Source organism: Malaya genurostris, chromosome 3, assembly GCF_030247185.1.
Source record: "Malaya genurostris strain Urasoe2022 chromosome 3, Malgen_1.1, whole genome shotgun sequence".
NCBI classification, from domain to species: Eukaryota; Metazoa; Arthropoda; class Insecta; order Diptera; family Culicidae; genus Malaya; species Malaya genurostris.
Window position 1 is genome coordinate 291,383,142 of NC_080572.1, and position 20,563 is coordinate 291,403,704.

Consider the following 20,563-nt stretch of genomic DNA (forward strand, 5'->3'; position numbering starts at 1 on the left):
TCGGTGGTGTTTTCTTCTTCCGTACCGCACGTACCGACGCGTACCAGTTTTGCATAGTCATTTTGAATGATGGTTTGCAAGCTTTGACACTCATTGCCCTATAATTTCAGAACAAGAGGTCGGATCTGGATGAAATTGCACAACATCTTTCGAGACAATGAGATCTGTAATTTGAATAATGATTTGTGAAAATCGGTTTAATCGTTGCTAAGAAATCCAAGTGAGTTCTATTTTGAAGCTTTTCTTCACTATTATCGGTGCTTTCGGAAGCGGAAACCAGGAACTGATTGTCCCAAAGTAATTTAATATATTCACTAACTAACGAGATGTGCCAACTAGACGAATTTAGCAGTAAATGTGCACTTCGCTTGTGAAAAAATGCTCAAGAAATTGAAAACTTTCACTAATCGCGCTGTAATACCAGAACCAGAAGTCGGATCTGGATCAACAAATCGTGGACTTTTTTAGAAATTCCAAAAGTTTTTAGTTACTCCTAAGTTTGCGAGAATCGGTTGAGAAATTTCTGAGAACCCTAAGTCGGAGGAACCCTAAGTCGGATCCAAATGAAATTTAGGATAATTGTATGAGACCATAATACGTTACAGTTGAGTATAACTTTGTGAAAATGGAATCAGTCATCTCTGAGAAACGTGTATGACCATTTCTTTGCCTTTTTTCTGCATATCACCGTGTAATTCCAGAACCGGAAGTCGGATTGGGATAAAATTTGATAACTGTCTATGGGACGATAAAACCTTTGATTTGAATCTGAGTTTGTTAAAATCGGTTTAGCCATCTCCGAGAAAATTCAGTGACATTATTTGTCACACACACACACACACACACACACATACACACACACACACACACACACACACACACACATATATATATATATATATATATATATATATATATATATATATATATATATATATATATATATATATATATATATATATATATATATATATATATATATATATATATATATATATATATATATATATATATATATATATATATATATATATATATTGTGATTTCGACGAACTGAGTCGAATGTTATATAACACTCGGTTGTAAAGTCGGTTTTCATAGCGATTGCATAGCCTTCTATATGATGAGGAAGGCAAAAAGGCGGGTGGGAAATATCAGAGACACAACCGGAACACGTGAATACGAATAAAATGGATAGTTCAGTTTCTTTGACGTTCAAGAATCTCAACTCTGGACCTGAAATTCTTGTGCTGAATTTTTGTGCTTGAATCGAATTCTGAAACTCATGCTATATTCTGGAACTGAACTCTGAAACAGAATTCTAGAACTGAATTCTAGATATGGATTGTAGAACTTATCACTGAATCTGTGTTCTGGAACTGAATTCTGGTTCGGGGTTGAACACCGAACTCTGGACCAGGCTACTGGCTTGCAGCGGAATTCCAGTCCAGGATTTAGTATTCAAATTCGAATTCAGAATTCAGCTCCGAAACTCAGTTCTAGAATCTTGTTCCGGAATATAGTTCAAAAATCTTCAGAATCCTGAATTCAGTTAAATTTCTAGAATTGTGGAACTGAATTTTGTAACCAAACTCTAGATCAGCATTCTAGAACTGAATTATGAACCTGGATTCCGGAATGCATTTAGGAACTGATTTTGGTCTGAAGTTTCTCAACTCTGATGTTTCAGAATTCAAGTTCAGAATTCTGGTTATAAATCTAAATTCCGATTAGGAATTTTGAAACCGAATTTTGAGCAGAACCTCAATTTCAAAATTCAAATCCAAGTCCAGAATGTATTTCCGATATTTTCGGGTCCAAGATCTAGAATCAAGAATCAAGTTCTGAAATTCGATTCCAGTTCCAGAGCTCGGGGACTCGATTCTGGACGAGGTATTGAATTTTAGAGCTGAATTCAGGGCAAAAATCTTGGATTCTAATACTTAATTTTAGAACTGAACTCTAGAATAGGGTTAAGGACCTGGATTCTGGTCTGAGCTGAACGAGTCAACTACGCAATGAATGTAGTACCATCAAATGTTTATCTTCTTTACTTATCAAACATATTAAGGAACTTGAATTTCGAGTTATTTGTGACCATGTCGTACCATTGATAATTATATTCCAAATTGCTGATCATATCTTCGATTATTTAGAGTAAAAATCACCTTGATACGTTAAATAAAACAAGAGATATTTACGATCAAAAACTTATCACTCAACCATATGATAAATTTAGAACAGGCACTCAATAGTAAAGTATTCATGTCAAAAAGAGCCGAGAAAAAAATGCGACAATTTTTCCAATTAGAATCTATCAGACTGTAAACATTCACTAAACTGATTGAATTCACTTCCGATTTGCATATTTCAAAAGAAAGGCAATTGTCATAGTGCTTCAGATAACATTTGGAACCATTAGAAGGGCTGATGTTGTCTAATGTTTCCCTTTTGTTGTTCTCTTTCCGTTGTATTCTGCTCCAATGCAAACGACCAGCAGCAGGATAACGCAATTGCTCTTTTTTGAATCGAAACTGGCTTTGCGAACGTCTCGCAGCAGAATTGCTCACAGTGCCGATTGATTCCATACTGAACTAATAAGTGAAACTTTGGAAATCTGTGCGGGATTCATTTCTGGCATTCAGAAGGGTCAAATTCTCAAGTAGATTTCGAACTTATTATAAGAGGCTTGAGTTAGAGAATTGATTCAACACGTTTTTGTAAGCTTTGTAAAATTCATTCATATTACTGCTTGTGAAACCAACTCAAAAACCCGAATGTATTTAATTCCACATCCAGTTTTTCAACTGACTGTACGACAAGATTATTTAAGCAGTTTAAATTCCGGTTTCCACTTAGCGAACATTACTATTGTGAAACATATGAAACAAGAAAATTGTTGCACATCATTGCTTTTCCAATCGAATAATCTACGATATTAAACACGATTCGGAGCATTTTTTTTTCGAACGCGAAACAGTCAAATGCCGTGAGTTTATTCGCACTCGTTTGGTGTGAATTTCTCACTGCAAAAAGTGGACAAAGATAATCAAATTATTCTAGATTTACATCAAATCGATTATTTTTTTCTCCGATTTGCAAAAGCAATCTTTATAGTTCATTAGACAACATTTGGAGTCATTAGGAAGGCTTATTTTGTAAAATGTTCCCCATCATTGCCCACTTTTCGTTGTATTTTGCTCCTATGCAAACGACCAGCAGCCAGATGACGCAATCGATCTTCTTTGAAGAGAAAGTGGCTCTGCGAACGTCCCGCAATTGATTCAATACTAAACTGAGCTCTGGATTTGCAGCAACCGGAATGATGCATTTGTTTTATTTTCTGCTCAGTCAACTGCGCAGGCTAGAAGGAACGAAATATATCAAGTGTTAATCTTTTTTATCCATCCAGGTATAAAAACGGCGTCATAAGTTTTCTTCTATGATACTCATTGATACCAAACATTTCAGAAAATTTCGAATCATTTGTTATTATGTCGTACAACTGAAAATGTTATAAATTGATTATCATATTTCTGATTTTTTTAGTTAATTCACAGTCGCTTAAGTAATAATCTTTTGTCGAGACCGAAGCGGATACTATACGAAGTTTTGTTTTTTACACGGCTAGTTTTTTAACCCTCAGGGTACGGACTATAAAAAAGTTACGTTCAGTACGGACTGGGTTAGCCTAACCCGGCGACTTTGATTGGGTGTATATCGAGCTGTACTTTGTCAATTTGAATAATTTTTTTTTATTTTGTGTGAAATTGTCTCAAAAATATAATAGAGTTGTCAGATTAATCATTTAACTGATTGAAAAAAAATTATAATGAAAAATGTGAACGGGTCTTGAATTTTTTTTGTAAAAAACGTTTTTTTTTCAAAATGCTGTAACTTTTTGAAAAAAAAAATATTAACATTGTATAAATCGCATTTGAAAGGTAAAAAGTAGTTCTTACAAATGTCCATAACGGTTTTTTGATTTATTCCAAAAACTATATTTTTTTTGAAAAATGAAAATACGCGTTTTTTCGAGTTAGCGAAAAAACGTTGTTTCGTTGATTTATGATGATAAAGGTTAAAATTAATTACTTTGAGCGTAAAAAAATTGTTTCTCAGATATTGTTGAGTTGTATCATATAAATAAATACCAAACATAATTGTTAAAGGCGAATATTTATTATTAAAAAGTTACACAAGTCATGTTACATAATATTGCCGCACTCGCAGCACAGTTTCGCTACGGTATGAAGGGCGGCCGCGTTTGCGCGGCGGGGCGCCTCTCGGAGCAGCTGCTTCTTCTTCGCCTGACAATGGCTCTCCTTCAGATTCTGCGTCTGTTTCAGAATCGTGAGAACTTTCCTCTTCCGCACCTACGGCGTCGTCGGTGTCACTGTCATTCTCTGTAACGCTGTCCTCCTCGTTTTCCTTGTACAACTCCTCCAAAGCAGCAACGCTTCGAGTGATTCGACGCGTTGCCATGTTTTTAATGCGTGTTCTTTAACAAAAAATTACAAGAAACAAAATTTAATGAGTTATAATTCACTACGAGCAGCAAAGATTTCGATATAAGACGTACGTTCAAGTGATTGAGATCTACTACAATACTTCGCTTACACCATGTACAACGCGTTATTTTGAGGTTAGAATCTACAAAATTAAGTAAAGAGTACGTATTCTTACTTACCTTTTTATTCCTCAGCGGCAAACAGACGAAAATTAAAACTTAATTTTTTTGAAAATTTTGGATTTTGTAACGTTCGATACGGACTGGGTGTACCACACCCGAGCACAGCAGCAGTTTATATGTGTCTAGCTCGGACACAAAGCGGAGACTGACTCTGCCGCTTGGGCCTCTAATAGTGTGTACCTATAAGTTTTTTCCCCCCCTGGTCCGGACCCCCCTCGAAGACTTCTCTTCGTATGGCGCTTCTTTCAAATTTCGCTCGGGTTACGGTAACCCAGTCCGTACCCTGAGGGTTAAATGACACCTGGCCCCGTATAGAGAATGATAATCTTTTATGTGTCACAAAGACTTGAAACATCATTTTTTGAAGTCTATCCGTCGAACTTGTTCCAGAATGAATAAATGCATTTTTAATGCATGACGCATAACCTCCCTACACCGATCGAAGCAGGACTGCTACTGAATGAAATGTGGGTTGTGAAACAACAGTCAAAATCGTCGGCTGTGTTAGAGAAATCAAGAGAATGGCAAAATTCTGGCCACACGGTGAGGATTTTGGGAACTTTTTGATCAAGGTAGGATAGAAATATAGGTCAAGGGCCCTTAGAGTTATTACTGAATCGTTAAATAAATCCCAGCATTCTATTCGCTTTATTGATTATGGTATTGTAGTGTTTCACAAAAGTGAGCTTTGAGTCAAAGAGTACGCCTAAATATCGTACAATTTTACATTTTTCTACATGTTGGTTTGCTAGATGTATGTCTATAGATAGAGTTTCATTTTTTCCTACTGAATGTTATTGAGTTACAATTTTTTTCATTGAGCTTGAGTAGACTTTAGCTGCACCAAACGTGGAGTTGATTGATTTCGTTCTGGAATATTGCGGCGTCGTTGATGTTTCTAATTTCCATGTAGAGTTTCATGTCATCAGTATATATAAGCACTTTTAGATACTTGAATATAAAGGAAATGTCGTGTACATGCAGTATAAAAACAACAGGTCCTAGAGGAGAGCCCTGAGGTACGCCAGATGTTACATCAACTGGTTCAGACAGAATGTTATCAAAACGGACTACTTGTACACGGCGATACAGTCGAAAACTTTTACTAAAGTCGGTGTATAGAGTTTCTACGTGGTTGCCGGACTTCATGGCATTCAGAGTGAAAGTGATAGATTCTAGAAGATTTGTTGTGATTGAGCGAGCTTTCAAAAATGTTGTTTGCTTACTGGAAAAGTTTTTCGTTTACAATTTTTTCAAATAATTCAGGAATGCTCGAAATAACGGCTATTCCACTGTAGTTTCGGATATCAGATTTGAATATTGGTTCAAGAAAAAATGGTTTTCAAGTTTTAGGAAAAATACATTTTGGATGATAAATGCAAAAGTTGTAGAAATGGTTGAGAAAGTTCTTATGTATATCAGGTCCAGGTCCTTTTGAAGCAGCTAGGTTTTTCAGTGTGACTGTGGTTTCTGACAGCCAGTTTACAGAGATGTGATATAAAAATTCAGGTATAAACGAAAAGTATTATCGGTCGGATGCAGAATGAGATGTATATATTTTAACAAAAAAATTTGGAGATTGGTTGCAGATCGAACTGACTTTTTACAAAACATCAGCTGAAAATCGCCCTATAGACTCTGAAAAGCAATATATGTGATATTTCCGTAGGAAATGCAACGAGGAAAGAAACCTTTAGTGAACGAAAAACAATTCGATAACTGTAGAAAAAGTTATTAAGGGAAAACCAAAAAAATAAAATAAAATATCTAGCACCACAGCTGCTTGTAATGGCAATAACACATGGATCAATAAGTCCCGAGACTACAGCAGAGATGGCGCTCGTAGTAAACCAGTAACCACGTCTTTCTAGAGTACTAACCTTTGCTTGAAACGGGTCAAAATTTTAAGTCGATCCGACCAGAAACAGCTGAGTTATCGAGGTTGGAGTAAAGTCGTTTTGTAGTTTGTTTAAAAAATGAAAAAAACCGAGTTTCGTGATTTGATAAAACATTGTTTTTTAATGGGTACAAACACCGTGCAAGCGAAACAATGGATTGAAAAATGTTATCCGGACTCTTGTCCATCAAAAGCAACGATTTGTCGGTGGTTCGCCGAATTTAAACGTGGTCGTACCGACACAATTGACGCGGAACGCTCGGGTAGACCTGTGGAAGCCGTTACACCGGAAAATGTGAGTGAAGTGACAAAAATTATAATGAAAGATCGTAAAGTGAAGCTCCGTGAGATCGCTGAGATGACACAGATATCATATGGAAGTGTGTTTACTATCCTTCATGAAAAATTGAGCATGAAAAAGGTTTTTTCCAAGTGGGTGCCGCGATTGCTTTCGATGGAACAAAAACAGCAACGAGTCACCCTGCCACAAGTCGATGAAAACAATGGCGAAATTGAACGAATTGGGCTTTGATTTGCTTCCCCACGCCCCATACTCGCCAGATTTAGCCCCCAGTGACTACTGACTCTTTGCTGATCTTAAAAAATGCTCCAGGGAAAAAGATTTGGCTCAAATGAGGAGGTCATCGCTGAAACTGAAGCTTATTTTGAAGCGAAAGATAATTGTTTTATAAACATGGTATTGAAAAGTTGGAAAAACGTTGGAACCATTGTATTACCCTAAAAGGTGATTATGTTGATGAATAAAAACAATTTGCAAAAAAAATGTTGTTTCCAATGTTAGTCTCGGGACTTATTGATCCATGTGTTATGATGTGACTAATTAATAAGCGAAAAATAAACTGCGTATTTTCGGAAATCCCCTTAAAAAGCCGCAACAATAGAAACCGCCTAAACAAATCGCATAAACAAACTCGTAGCTTTCAAACAACAAAAACCACCTAATATCAGAAATCCGCGTAATAAAAACCGATAATTCGCGTCCTCTGCAACAACCATAAAGAAAGCCTCGTAAAAATCGCATTAATTCGGAAATCCCCGTAAAAATATACGTAACATAATATACGGATTCGTCAACAAACAAAATCGCCGCATCTGAAGTGAAGGCCAGCCAGAAGCATTGCAAGAGCTACCAATGCATCCCAAAAATAAGTCACTGTTTGGTGTGGATTATGGGTCGGTGGCACTATTTGTGAAATACCGGCCGATATCTTGGAGAAAGGAGCGCTCGGGCCATCTGAACCGGAAGCGCGGCCAACATTTGCATGAAATCATCTTGCAATTTTTAAGACATCAAAATTTATCTGTGAGTGTCCAAAATATTAGCAAAGTTTTAAATATTTCCAAATGATTCGCAAAATTTATTACAATAAACTCTAAAGAGACAGAAGTTACCTAAGTGAAAACATGAAAAACCCTTCATTCAAATTCTACTATTTATTACTTGCTGTCAAGATAGCGACGTAACTCGCCTACTATTTGATGGCTTCTTTTATGTCTGAATGATAATAAAGTATACGACAATTTTTAAATTAAATTTTAAATTTTTTAAGTCGGTCGATGTCAGTTAGTGGGTAATATCTCTTAATGACAGATTGATTCGTGCAGTTCGATAAGTGTTCGCAGTTTAGTACGTGAGTCATACGAAAAACAACTGATCAAGAGCAACACTTTGGTTATAGTGATGTGCATTCAAAATTCGAAAAGATGGTCCAACTTTCGTCATGAACTCACAGAAAAGAGCTAGCAGATCTGACTCTAAACTAATGGGTTTTCAGGGATAACAACCAGAAATAGTCCAACTAGAAAATCGAGTAAATCTAGAACATAGCGCATCGTACATGCACAATGTTTACGTCGCGATTGCAGATACCATGAGTCATTATTACCGATTCGAACCAGAAATAATGTTTTCATGATACTTTGATCAACTCGGACTCGTAAAAGTGAACAATAAATTATTCCTAGAGCTTTCGGATTATAATAAATTCACCCCAGAAGCGCCGAATCTAAGTTTTATAACGTCCTGAAACTTTTCTGGCTAAGGTAAAAGTTGCTCTTTCAGACAGTGTTTGCAGCTTCTCAGCTCCGTACCGAACGAAATTTGCCGTGATCTAATTTCAGAGCGTTAATAAATAGGGTCAGAACATAGCCCGAGAATAGCCGGAAGTCAAACGTGAAATAAACTCTGCAAAACTTGAAATTTGAACGGTAGCTTATAAAACAGAAAAAAAATAAATGCTCATAGCAAAACAATCATTCTGTGCTTCGTGGAGTCCGCATCACAAAATTTTAATCAGATTTCTACCAACCAGAAAATTCCAATGAATATTTTCATAGCTGGTCTCGGAACGGTGGAGCCACATGTTAGAAACACGGCTCCAACATAATTATTCGAATGTAATTTCCTGCCAACGGAAGACCACAGTACCATGCCAACAGTCATCTGTCACCGTCCGACAGAAGAGAAAAACAAAAAAAAAAGAAATTACAACTTGTTTGTCATCCGGGCAGACAGATCATAATGTTTCTAATTTTAAACACCCATCCGACCCCGGCCGAAAATGGCTCTTTCTTAATCTTATTGCGGCCGGCGGGTAATTTATGTGTGCCAAAACCGCAACCCAAAAAAAAAAGCTCCTCCGGTACTCATTCGACCGTGGTGGTGAGAAAAGCCGCACTGGCTTTTATTTTTATGCTCCCGTTTCTCATCATTGCCGGCTACTTAAGAGGACTACAATCTGTCTCCGATGGGTGATGAAGGCCACTGGCATCGGTTCTTTGAAGGAAGAAAAAAAAATAGCGAGAGCTTTAAAGCTATTTTCTAAACTGGAATTTTTGGTCCCGTTTGCAGTGACATTTCGAATTATAATCAAATGTAAATAAACAGAATTCATATGATATGATTAGAAAACTCCATTATTGCACTTTTTACGATTCGCCTTCGGCTCATCAGTGCATCAGCAGTTTATGGTGAACAGCTAATGCCACCTTACGGTTCAACATAGACCGCTGAGCAGACGAAAAGTTAATGCTATTTGTCAAACACTTCTTCACTAACGTGCCGACAGAAAACGAAATGCCTTTTGAAATTTCAAGAATTTTTAATAATATTCCATTGAAATTTTCAAAATTTTCGTTAATTTTGAAGGGCTCTCTAAAATTAACTAAAATTTCGGGGAATAGTCTGAAATTAACAGATTTTTCGTGCTAAGAACTGATATTTTGAAACCCTTTCAAAGATGTTTTGAACGAAAAATAGGTCAATTTTATTTTAGATTTTTTAAACTTCATCAAATATTTTTGACTATCGTTCGATTTTTGATTACTTTCTTTCATTATAAGATTTCTTTGAATTTTCGTATTATTTTTTTTAATATGCAGAATGTTTATTGTACTAAACATAAATAAAATCATAAATTGAAATTTTAAGAAGTTTATAGAAACTTCAAAAATATATCTTACATTCTTGAAAGCTCATAGAAACTTTCAAAAGGCTTCTGATATTTTAAGATATTTTCAGATATTTTAAGATATTTTCAGATATTTTCAGATATTTTCAGATATTTTCAGATATTTTCAGATATTTTCAGATATTTTCAGATATTTTCAGATATTTTCAGATATTTTCAGATATTTTCAGATATTTTCAGATATTTTCAGATATTTTCAGATATTTTCAGATATTTTCAGATATTTTCAGATATTTTCAGATATTTTCAGATATTTTCAGATATTTTCATATATTTTCAGATATTTTCAGATATTTTCAGATATTTTCAGATATTTTCAGATATTTTCAGACATTTTCAGATATTTTCAGATATTTTCAGATATTTTCAGATATTTTCAGATATTTTCAGATATATTCAGATATTTTCAGATATTTTCAGATATTTTCAGATATTTTCAGATATTTTCAGATATTTTCAGATATTTTCAGATATTTTCAGATATTTTCAGATATTTTTAGATATTTTTAGATATTTTCAGATATTTTCAGATATTTTCAGATATTTTCAGATATTTTCAGATATTTTCAGATATTTTCAGATATTTTCAGATATTTTCAGATATTTTTAGATATTTTCAGATATTTTCAGATATTTTCAGATATTTTCAGATATTTTCAGATATTTTCAGACATTTTCAGATAATTTCAGATATTTTCAGATATTTTCAGATATTTTCAGATATTTTCAGATATTTTCAGATATTTTCAGATATTTTCAGATATTTTCAGATATTTTCAGATATTTTCAGATATTTTCAGATATTTTCAGATATTTTCAGATATTTTCAGATATTTTTAGATATTTTCAGATATTTTCAGATATTTTCATATATTTTTAGATATTTTCAGATATTTTCAGATATTTTTAGATATTTTCAGATATTTTCAGATATTTTCAGATATTTTCAGATATTTTCAGATATTTTCAGATATTTTCAGATATTTTCAGATATTTTCAGATATTTTCAGATATTTTCAGATATTTTCAGATATTTTCAGATATTTTCAGATATTTTCAGATATTTTCAGATATTTTCAGATATTTTCAGATATTTTCAGATATTTTCAGATGTTTTCAGATATTTTCAGATATTTTCAGATATTTTCAGATATTTTCAGATATTTTCAGATATTTTAAGATATTTTCAGATATTTTCAGATATTTTCAGATATTTTCAGATATTTTTAGATATTTTTAGATATTTTCAGATATTTTCAGATATTTTCAGATATTTTCAGATATTTTCAGATATTTTCAGATATTTTCAGATATTTTCAGATATTTTCAGATATTTTTAGATATTTTCAGATATTTTCAGATATTTTCAGATATTTTCAGATATTTTCAGATATTTTCAGATATTTTCAGATATTTTCAGATATTTTCAGATATTTTCAGATATTTTCAGATATTTTCAGATATTTTCAGATATTTTCAGATATTTTCAGATATTTTCAGATATTTTCAGATATTTTCAGATATTTTCAGATATTTTCAGATATTTTCAGATATTTTCAGATATTTTCAGATATTTTCAGATATTTTCAGATATTTTCAGATATTTTCAGACATTTTCAGATATTTTCAGATATTTTCAGATATTTTCAGATATTTTCAGATATTTTCAGATATTTTCAGATATTTTCAGATATTTTCAGATATTTTCAGATATTTTCAGATATTTTCAGATATTTTCAGATATTTTCAGATATTTTTAGATATTTTTTGATATTTTCAGATATTTTCAGATATTTTCAGATATTTTCAGATATTTTTAGATATTTTCAGATATTTTCAGATATTTTCGGATATTTTCAGATATTTTCAGATATTTTCAGATATTTTCAGATATTTTCAGATATTTTCAGATATTTTCAGATATTTTCAGATATTTTCAGATATTTTCAGATATTTTCAGATATTTTCAGATATTTTCAGATATTTTCAGATATTTTCAGATATTTTCAGATATTTTCAGATATTTTCAGATATTTTCAGATATTTTCAGATATTTTCAGATATTTTCAGATATTTTCAGATATTTTCAGATATTTTCAGATATTTTCAGACATTTTCAGATATTTTCAGATATTTTCAGATATTTTCAGATATTTTCAGATATTTTCAGATATTTTCAGATATTTTCAGATATTTTCAGATATTTTCAGATATTTTCAGATATTTTCAGATATTTTCAGATATTTTCAGATATTTTTAGATATTTTTAGATATTTTCAGATATTTTCAGATATTTTCAGATATTTTCAGATATTTTTAGATATTTTCAGATATTTTCAGATATTTTCAGATATTTTCAGATATTTTCAGATATTTTCAGATATTTTTAGATATTTTCAGATATTTTCAGATATTTTCAGATATTTTCAGATATTTTCAGACATTTTCAGATAATTTCAGATATTTTCAGATATTTTCAGATATTTTCAGATATTTTCAGATATTTTCAGATATTTTCAGATATTTTCAGATATTTTCAGATATTTTCAGATATTTTCAGATATTTTCAGATATTTTCAGATATTTTCAGATATTTTCAGATATTTTCAGATATTTTCAGATATTTTCAGATATTTTCAGATATTTTTAGATATTTTCAGATATTTTCAGATATTTTCATATATTTTTAGATATTTTCAGATATTTTCAGATATTTTTAGATATTTTCAGATATTTTCAGATGTTTTCAGATATTTTCAGATATTTTCAGATATTTTCAGATATTTTCAGATATTTTCAGATATTTTCAGATATTTTCAGATATTCTCAGATATTTTCAGATATTTTCAAATATTTTCAAATATTTTCAGATATTTTCAGATATTTTCAGATATTTTCAGATATTTTCAGATATTTTCAGATATTTTCAGATATTATCAAATATTTTCAAATATTTTCAGATATTTTCAGGTATTTTCAGATATTTTCAGATATTTTCAGATATTTTCAGATATTTTCAGATATTTTCAGATATTTTCAGATATTTTCAGATATTTTCAGATATTTTCAGATATTTTCAGATATTTTCAGATATTTTCAGATATTTTCAGATATTTTCAGATATTTTCAGATATTTTCAGATATTTTCAGATATTTTAAGATATTTTCAGATATTTTCAGATATTTTCAGATATTTTCAGATATTTTCAGATATTTTCAGATATTTTCAGATATTTTCAGATATTTTCAGATATTTTCAGATATTTTCAGATATTTTCAGATATTTTCAGATATTTTCAGATATTTTCAGATATTTTCAGATATTTTCAGATATTTTCAGATATTTTCAGATATTTTCAGATTTTTTCAGATATTTTCAGATATTTTCAGATATTTTCAGATATTTTCAGATATTTTCAGATATTTTCAGATATTTTCAGATATTTTCAAATATTTTCAAATATTTTCAGATAATTTCAGATATTTTCAGATATTTTCAGATATTTTCAGATATTTTCAGATATTTTCAGATATTTTCAGATATTTTCAGATATTTTCAGATATTTTCAGATATTTTCAGATATTTTCAGATATTTTCAGATATTTTCAGATATTTTCAGATATTTTCAGATATTTTCAGATATTTTCAGATATTTTCAGATATTTTCAGATATTTTCAGATATTTTCAGATATTTTCAGATATTTTCAGATATTTTCAGATATTTTCAGATATTTTCAGATATTTTCAGATATTTTCAGATATTTTCAGATATTTTCAGATATTTTCAGATATTTTCAGATATTTTCAGATATTTTCAGATATTTTCAGATATTTTCAGATATTTTCAGATATTTTCAGATATTTTCAGATATTTTCAGATATTTTCAGATATTTTCAGATATTTTCAGATATTTTCAGATATTTTCAGATATTTTCAGATATTTTCAGATATTTTCAGATATTTTCAGATATTTTCAGATATTTTCAGATATTTTCAGATATTTTCAGATATTTTCAGATTTTTTCAGATATTTTCAGATATTTTCAGATATTTTCAGATATTTTCAGATATTTTCAGATATTTTCAGATATTTTCAGATATTTTCAAATATTTTCAAATATTTTCAGATAATTTCAGATATTTTCAGATATTTTCAGATATTTTCAGATATTTTCAGATATTTTCAGATATTTTCAGATATTTTCAGATATTTTCAGATATTTTCAGATATTTTCAGATATTTTCAGATATTTTCAGATATTTTCAGATATTTTCAGATATTTTCAGATATTTTCAGATATTTTCAGATATTTTCAGATATTTTCAGATATTTTCAGATATTTTCAGATATTTTCAGATATTTTCAGATATTTTCAGATATTTTCAGATATTTTCAGATATTTTCAGATATTTTCAGATATTTTCAGATATTTTCAGATATTTTCAGATATTTTCAGATATTTTCAGATATTTTCAGATATTTTCAGATATTTTCAGATATTTTCAGATATTTTCAGATATTTTCAGATATTTTCAGATATTTTCAGATATTTAGATTTATGCTCAAGTCCTTTCTTTCCGCAATAAAAATTCGTAATAAAAATCGCTAAGTTTCAAAAACTTACTAGAAACCACAGAACAAGAATCCAATTTATTCCTGTATGTCTTAAAAAATCATAAAACGTCGTGATCTGGTTTAATCTCGAAATCGTTTTTTTTTTATGAAATATCGACTTGAAATTTCTCATATCAATTTTTTTCTTTCAAATGTTTTAAAAAAACTGTTGTTTTGAAATAGATATTTATAAGTCTCAGAGAGTTGACTCAGCCATTTTTATTCCAGAGAACACTGGATCTCGACGTTTTGCGCATTCTTAAGACAAAAAAAGAATAACTTTGAATATTTGCCTTCATAAAAAGGCATAGTTTTGAAAATTCGCATAAAAGATCACATAAAAATCTGTCTTAAAACACCGCATAAAAAAGATTTGATTGTATGTTCATTACAGTAAATATTTGAAAGTACTGCCATTTTTTTAAAAAGTACTGTGTATTTTTTTTGTTGCCCTCCGATTTCAACCTGTTCCTTGAAATTTTTGATTTTTTTGGAAAAGGTTCCAATTCCGAAAATTATTTTGTTGGTATGAGAAATTTTTTATTTGTTTTGACAATTTTCAAAGATGTAAAAGAAATGTATGTAATATAATTTTTAAGTTTTGCATTATTATTTCCATATTTTCTAAAAATTCGAGACATTTTCAAGGATTTAACAGACTTTTTTTTCCATATTTTAAAGGAAGTTTCATAAAAGGGAAGTAGTTTCTGAACTCTAAATAAATTGTTTGAGTAAAGCGCTTGGATTTCTGAGACGATAATGTAATTATGCTAAGCATTTCGGATAGTTTCAAAAGCCTTTCAAAAGCAAATATTTGAAATTTTATAACGTTGTTTAGAAAAGTACTTAATTTTCCAATTTTTTTTTGTGGCATTGTAGAATTTTACTTCTTTTATCGAATATTTTTGGTTCCCCGGGATTTTTTTTATATCCTTAAAAGTTTACTATAATGATAATATTATTATTATTTATTCCGTGAGTTATTGGAGATTCGTTAGTTTTATACGAAAATTTTTATATCATCTCATATGTTCCGAAATTTTCTGATATTATCTGATTATTATTATTGTTGAAATTTCTAGTAAAAAGGCGTGTAATAACACGATCTAGGCCGCCAATTGACGGGCCCAAAACGTGAGATAAACTGTTCACCGAAGGCGGTTCTTGATTTGGTCATTGTTTCGCGTGCCGTGTGGGATGTGGCACCGTCCTGTTGAAACCACATGTCAGACACAATAAATTCATCCATTTTGGGCGCAAAACATTTTTTTTAAAGTGGAACACATCTTTATTTTCTATATAGGGGTGCAAATCAGAAACTCAAGGAAACATACACGTAGAAATGTCGTCAGATTTTAAACACTTACAGCTCAGTATATTTTGTTTCAATTATTATTATTATTATTTCATTAATTGATCAGAAATATTTCTAAGATTTGATTTGAATGTATCAAGCCACGTATTTTCATTTATAATTGATTGAAATTTTGATTAGTAGCGAGCAATGTCCTATTTTGTCTGCTAAAAATCTCCGGCATATCGGATTTCTCTGTCATTGACGACGGTTTTGAAGATGTAAGCGATATATCAATGGGAAAGCAACACTCTGATTGGTCGATCGATGCAAATGCGAAACTGTTGGAAGCACGCGTATCTATAAATAGAAGCGAAATTATAGCTAACGTTTCATTCCTACGCGTAGCATGCTAGAGGTAGGTTGTTGCTAGACAGCAAGACAAAAAGTGCCATAAAACGATTTGAAGCTTTAATTGGCATGCTCTGATCTTGTGTCATACAAGCTCGGATGAAATTCCATTTTATATCGTTTCGCCTGAGAAATTGACAACTACCCAGGGTAAATTTTGAGTACTTAAGAATAATTTCTAATTTATATAAGATGAACTTGATTGACAATGAGAAAAAGTTTATCGCTTCAACCGAAATCGCAGAATGGTAGAGAAACTTAATGCTATGAAAAACTGCTTGCATACAAAACTTGAACACAAGTTTAAATATCAAAATCGTATCGCAAGTATGTACAAAGATATAATTGCATACATTTAGGATATTGGTGTAATTTCGTCGGATATAAAACAAACAATCTTCGGTGTTGGTTCCTAATCAAAATAAATCTAGGTAGACTCTCGTACAATAGCGGATTCAAAAGTGTGACGATTGATTGAACTGTTTGATTGTAGATCATAAAACATTTTGGTTGCCTTGTTCCACATCAATGGCTCCAACAACCCCATGGGGCTGATCCTTGTAGTTTTTGAATTAATTCGGAGAAGTACAGGCACCACAAAAGATCTAAGGAGTGTTAAGTTTTTTTTTGTTCCTGAGAATGTAATATTTGCTGAGCGTTTCCTTTCAAGTTTGAAGTTCTAAAACACTCGATTCAGCAATTGCAGCTCGGTTGTTTATCTGTTGCATGTGTGGCAATGTGGAATGAAATAGTTTTCAGAGTTGTGGTTTGTGGAAAACAAATAACGTAGGTCCGGTCATTTCCGGTTTAGGTATTTACAAAACGCAAACCAATTCGAACTAATTTCGTATTTCGTTAGTTTGCTTGCATTTGCAAACATGCAATCGTCATCACGCCAGGTAATGCTCAAATTACCAGCGAAAGCCAATTTGTTCAACAATCAACACCACTTCGGTGTGTTGATATTCGCACCTAATGGAGCATGTGTTAAATTAACATGATGTGTGTAATCAGTAACCGTTCGTAGTGTACGTAGAGCCTAACGCGCCATACCATATCACCTTTTATAGCAACCGACCATCAGGATGCTAATCCTGGAAACGTGGGTGGGCGCGGAGAAGAAGCGAAATAGTAATAAAAAAAAGAACCGTCACGTATTTTACTTACACACTGTTCCGGCATGTGCGTGAGCCTCGAACACGATGATCGATGCCAGTTCCCGCTTGATGGACGTCGACAGGTGGGACAGGGCGGCGATGTGCAGCAACTCCTCGTACACCAGTTCCAGCTCTTCGTTCGTACGCTCGTGGGATCTGCGCGAGGTGCGAGTCCAGTTCCGGTGCCAGTCACACCGTGCGTGAGGAACCGGAAATGAAAGTGAAAAAAGGGTAAAAGCGTCACAAATTTGAATTGCAAATCAGTGCCGGTCTCCATTCGTCACGGAGCGGCAGCTGCGTAGGTATGTGGTTCTGCTATTTGGGTTTCTCGCATAACCCATGATGATCCAGCGTGGGAACCGGTCAGGATCAAACCGCATGAACTTGTTTTAGGCGGACAAGTTCATCATTCAAAGTTTACAGCTTAACGGAAATTAGTTTCTACAGGAAAAACTCGGTATTTCAAATTTAGGTTCTATGAGTAGGGTAGTAGTAGGGTGCCGTTTAATGCGAGAATGAAGTCATCATACAACTTATTGAAATCCCTCATCCTTCCAGGGCTTTCATCAACCGTCTCGAAACATCACAGAAAACCAACAAGCATTGTTATCTTTTCCTCTATTTTTTTCTACCCCTTTTATGTGATGATACTATCATTGTTGTAATAAACTATTCTCTGCTTTTCCTCGAGATTCTCCCACCTTCCACCTTCCCTTGGCTCGTTGTAGTCACGCAGTCCTTTGTGAAACACATTTCCGACCCACTTCGCATCGTTCGCTCCATCAAAATGACATAATTTTTATTACTTTTATTGCAACATTCACCACACCCAGAACCACACAGAACTGGTTTCTGGTGGCACCCTTCGTGTCTAATTTGTGATGAGATGGACGTTTTATGTTTCAATTCTGAAACGCCCAGCAACCAGCAACCGGACTGAATGGACTTGTCTAACGAAACGGGACGAAGAATATTATCTGGCGAAGAACAGCTTGCTTCGACCTCAGTGCCATTCTCTTCGCACAGTCAACCACGTGTAATGAAGGGGGCCAGTGAAGCACGTAAGGCTCCATTAGAAAATAGGTAGACGGCAACAGGTTAGCTCTGGAGGATTACTACAAGATTTGCAGCGTTTATTTATCGGTGTCAACATCGTTCAAATGAGGACAGAGATTAATGAGCACCGCGGTGTTGGAGTTTGTGGTTTACCGTCAAACTTCAATTTATGCTGCCACAGCCGCCCGCTGCTTCCGTACGCGTTCGGATGCGCGCTATCGAAGAAGGCTGTGGCTACTGACGTGACGTGATATTCGTGCTGTCAGAAATAAAGTATCATAGAGGTGTGGTTACGATCCAGCTAAGTAAGTTGTCTTCTCCGACGGCTTCTTCCTTTTGAACCGGTGTTTTAGAAATTTGACAAAGCTTTGTGAATAGGCGAACTGGCCTCCGCCGATAACATTGCACAGTGGTTCAAAAGCGCAATTACACGCTCTTAATTGATAACAGTACAGTATCTTCAGTAAAGTTGCTCAGAATAATAGACGCCATCTTTTGGCAAATTTTATTTATGGGATTAATCCCCCTAAAAGTGAGATAAAAATATTATTTTAGTTTAGAGCCAACATAGGGGCTAAGTTACTTCGACAAAGTTGTTCAGAAAGATATTTCAAACAAATTTTCTGAAGATACTATTCCCGTAACTTGAGTGTAATTCATGATATAATGTATTTTCTGAAAAGGGTGCCCCAAAACCAGTTTTTGCATGAAAACACATATATTTTCAGTTTATATGAGTTTTTCATGTTTCACAAAGTTTTTTATCATTTAAAGCTACACAACTTTCTCAAACATACTATGCTGCTATCATCCAACTTGTATATCATCAAAAGGCACAGAAAGGTGCAGATGAGACTACTTACATATTAAACTATTTCAAAAGAGCTTTTTGTTACATTACTCGTCTGCAGGCGAGATATGTTCTTTTCAAATATCCTTGTCCTTGACATTTGCAATAATAAGGTTAATTGTTTATCAGATTAGATTTCAGTATATATTCATTACCATGGTAACTCTCTCAATAAATGATTTTTATGGACATCGAAGTCTACAAATAGAAAAGTTTAGTAATCATTACAGACGTTTTTTGAAAGTGAAATAGGAAGCCACGACTTCAAGAACGTGATTAATCCACCTAGCAGTGAGATTATACCTTTTTTATCAATCCGCATGTGTTTTTGCATGGATATTCTTAGGTGTTTTAGTTCTCATGACATTATTTTAATTATCGTCGTTTTAAACGGCAAATTGAGATTTTAATCCCTCATTACCCTGTAATGTCGAAACAAACTACAAATCGTATCGAATTTCAATCTTAACGTGTGACAATCGATTGAACATTCCATGAGATGTCGAAGTAAGTTCCACTTTAGAGTTTTTCGTAATTATTTATGGTACTTCCAGAGCCGGTATTCAGGAATTAGCATAGCCCAAAATGATTCGAATGGCCATAAATTAATACGCCAAACAATTTACATCTTCTATATCGGTATGAATTTTAAAAACTCATCATCTGTAATTCTAGAATCGAAATTAATTCACCCATTTTGTATGGGACCTTAAGTCCTTTAATTTGAATTTTTGTTTTTGAAGTTCGATTTGGTCTTTTTGAGAAAATGATTGAGCTTTGAGAAACGATTCGAAACTGGAACCGGAATTCTAAAATCGGTGTAGTTAAATTCACCTGAGGAGCTGAATAGTTTACATTTGATTCAAACTGTTTGAAAATCAGTGTAGATATCTTTGAGAAATTGTAGTGCGGATTAAAATTTGGGGATACATTCCGAATCCAAAAACGAATACAGCTTAAACTGAAATAAATTTATTTGGTAATCGACTATCCAAATCTGCAAACCCGATAAACCTGATTAATTTATGTGAAATGGACATTTTTGTACTAATCACCCTGTATCTTCTAAACCAGAAGTCAGATCTGACTTAAAAGT

At 32.5% G+C, this 20,563-nt stretch overlaps 1 protein-coding gene across 5 annotated transcripts in view; it reads right to left on the reverse strand.

Annotated features, from left to right (window-relative positions):
• The window catches only part of LOC131436797 (rap guanine nucleotide exchange factor 4), a 446,791-nt gene that overhangs the window by 80,098 nt on the left and 346,130 nt on the right, over positions 1–20,563 (reverse strand). For all 5 annotated transcript variants that reach the window (XM_058605717.1, XM_058605715.1, XM_058605718.1 and 2 more), the window contains one exon: positions 17,572–17,717. In XM_058605717.1, coding sequence (XP_058461700.1) covers positions 17,572–17,717 — 146 coding nt within the window. The remainder of the gene's footprint in view (positions 1–17,571; positions 17,718–20,563) is intronic.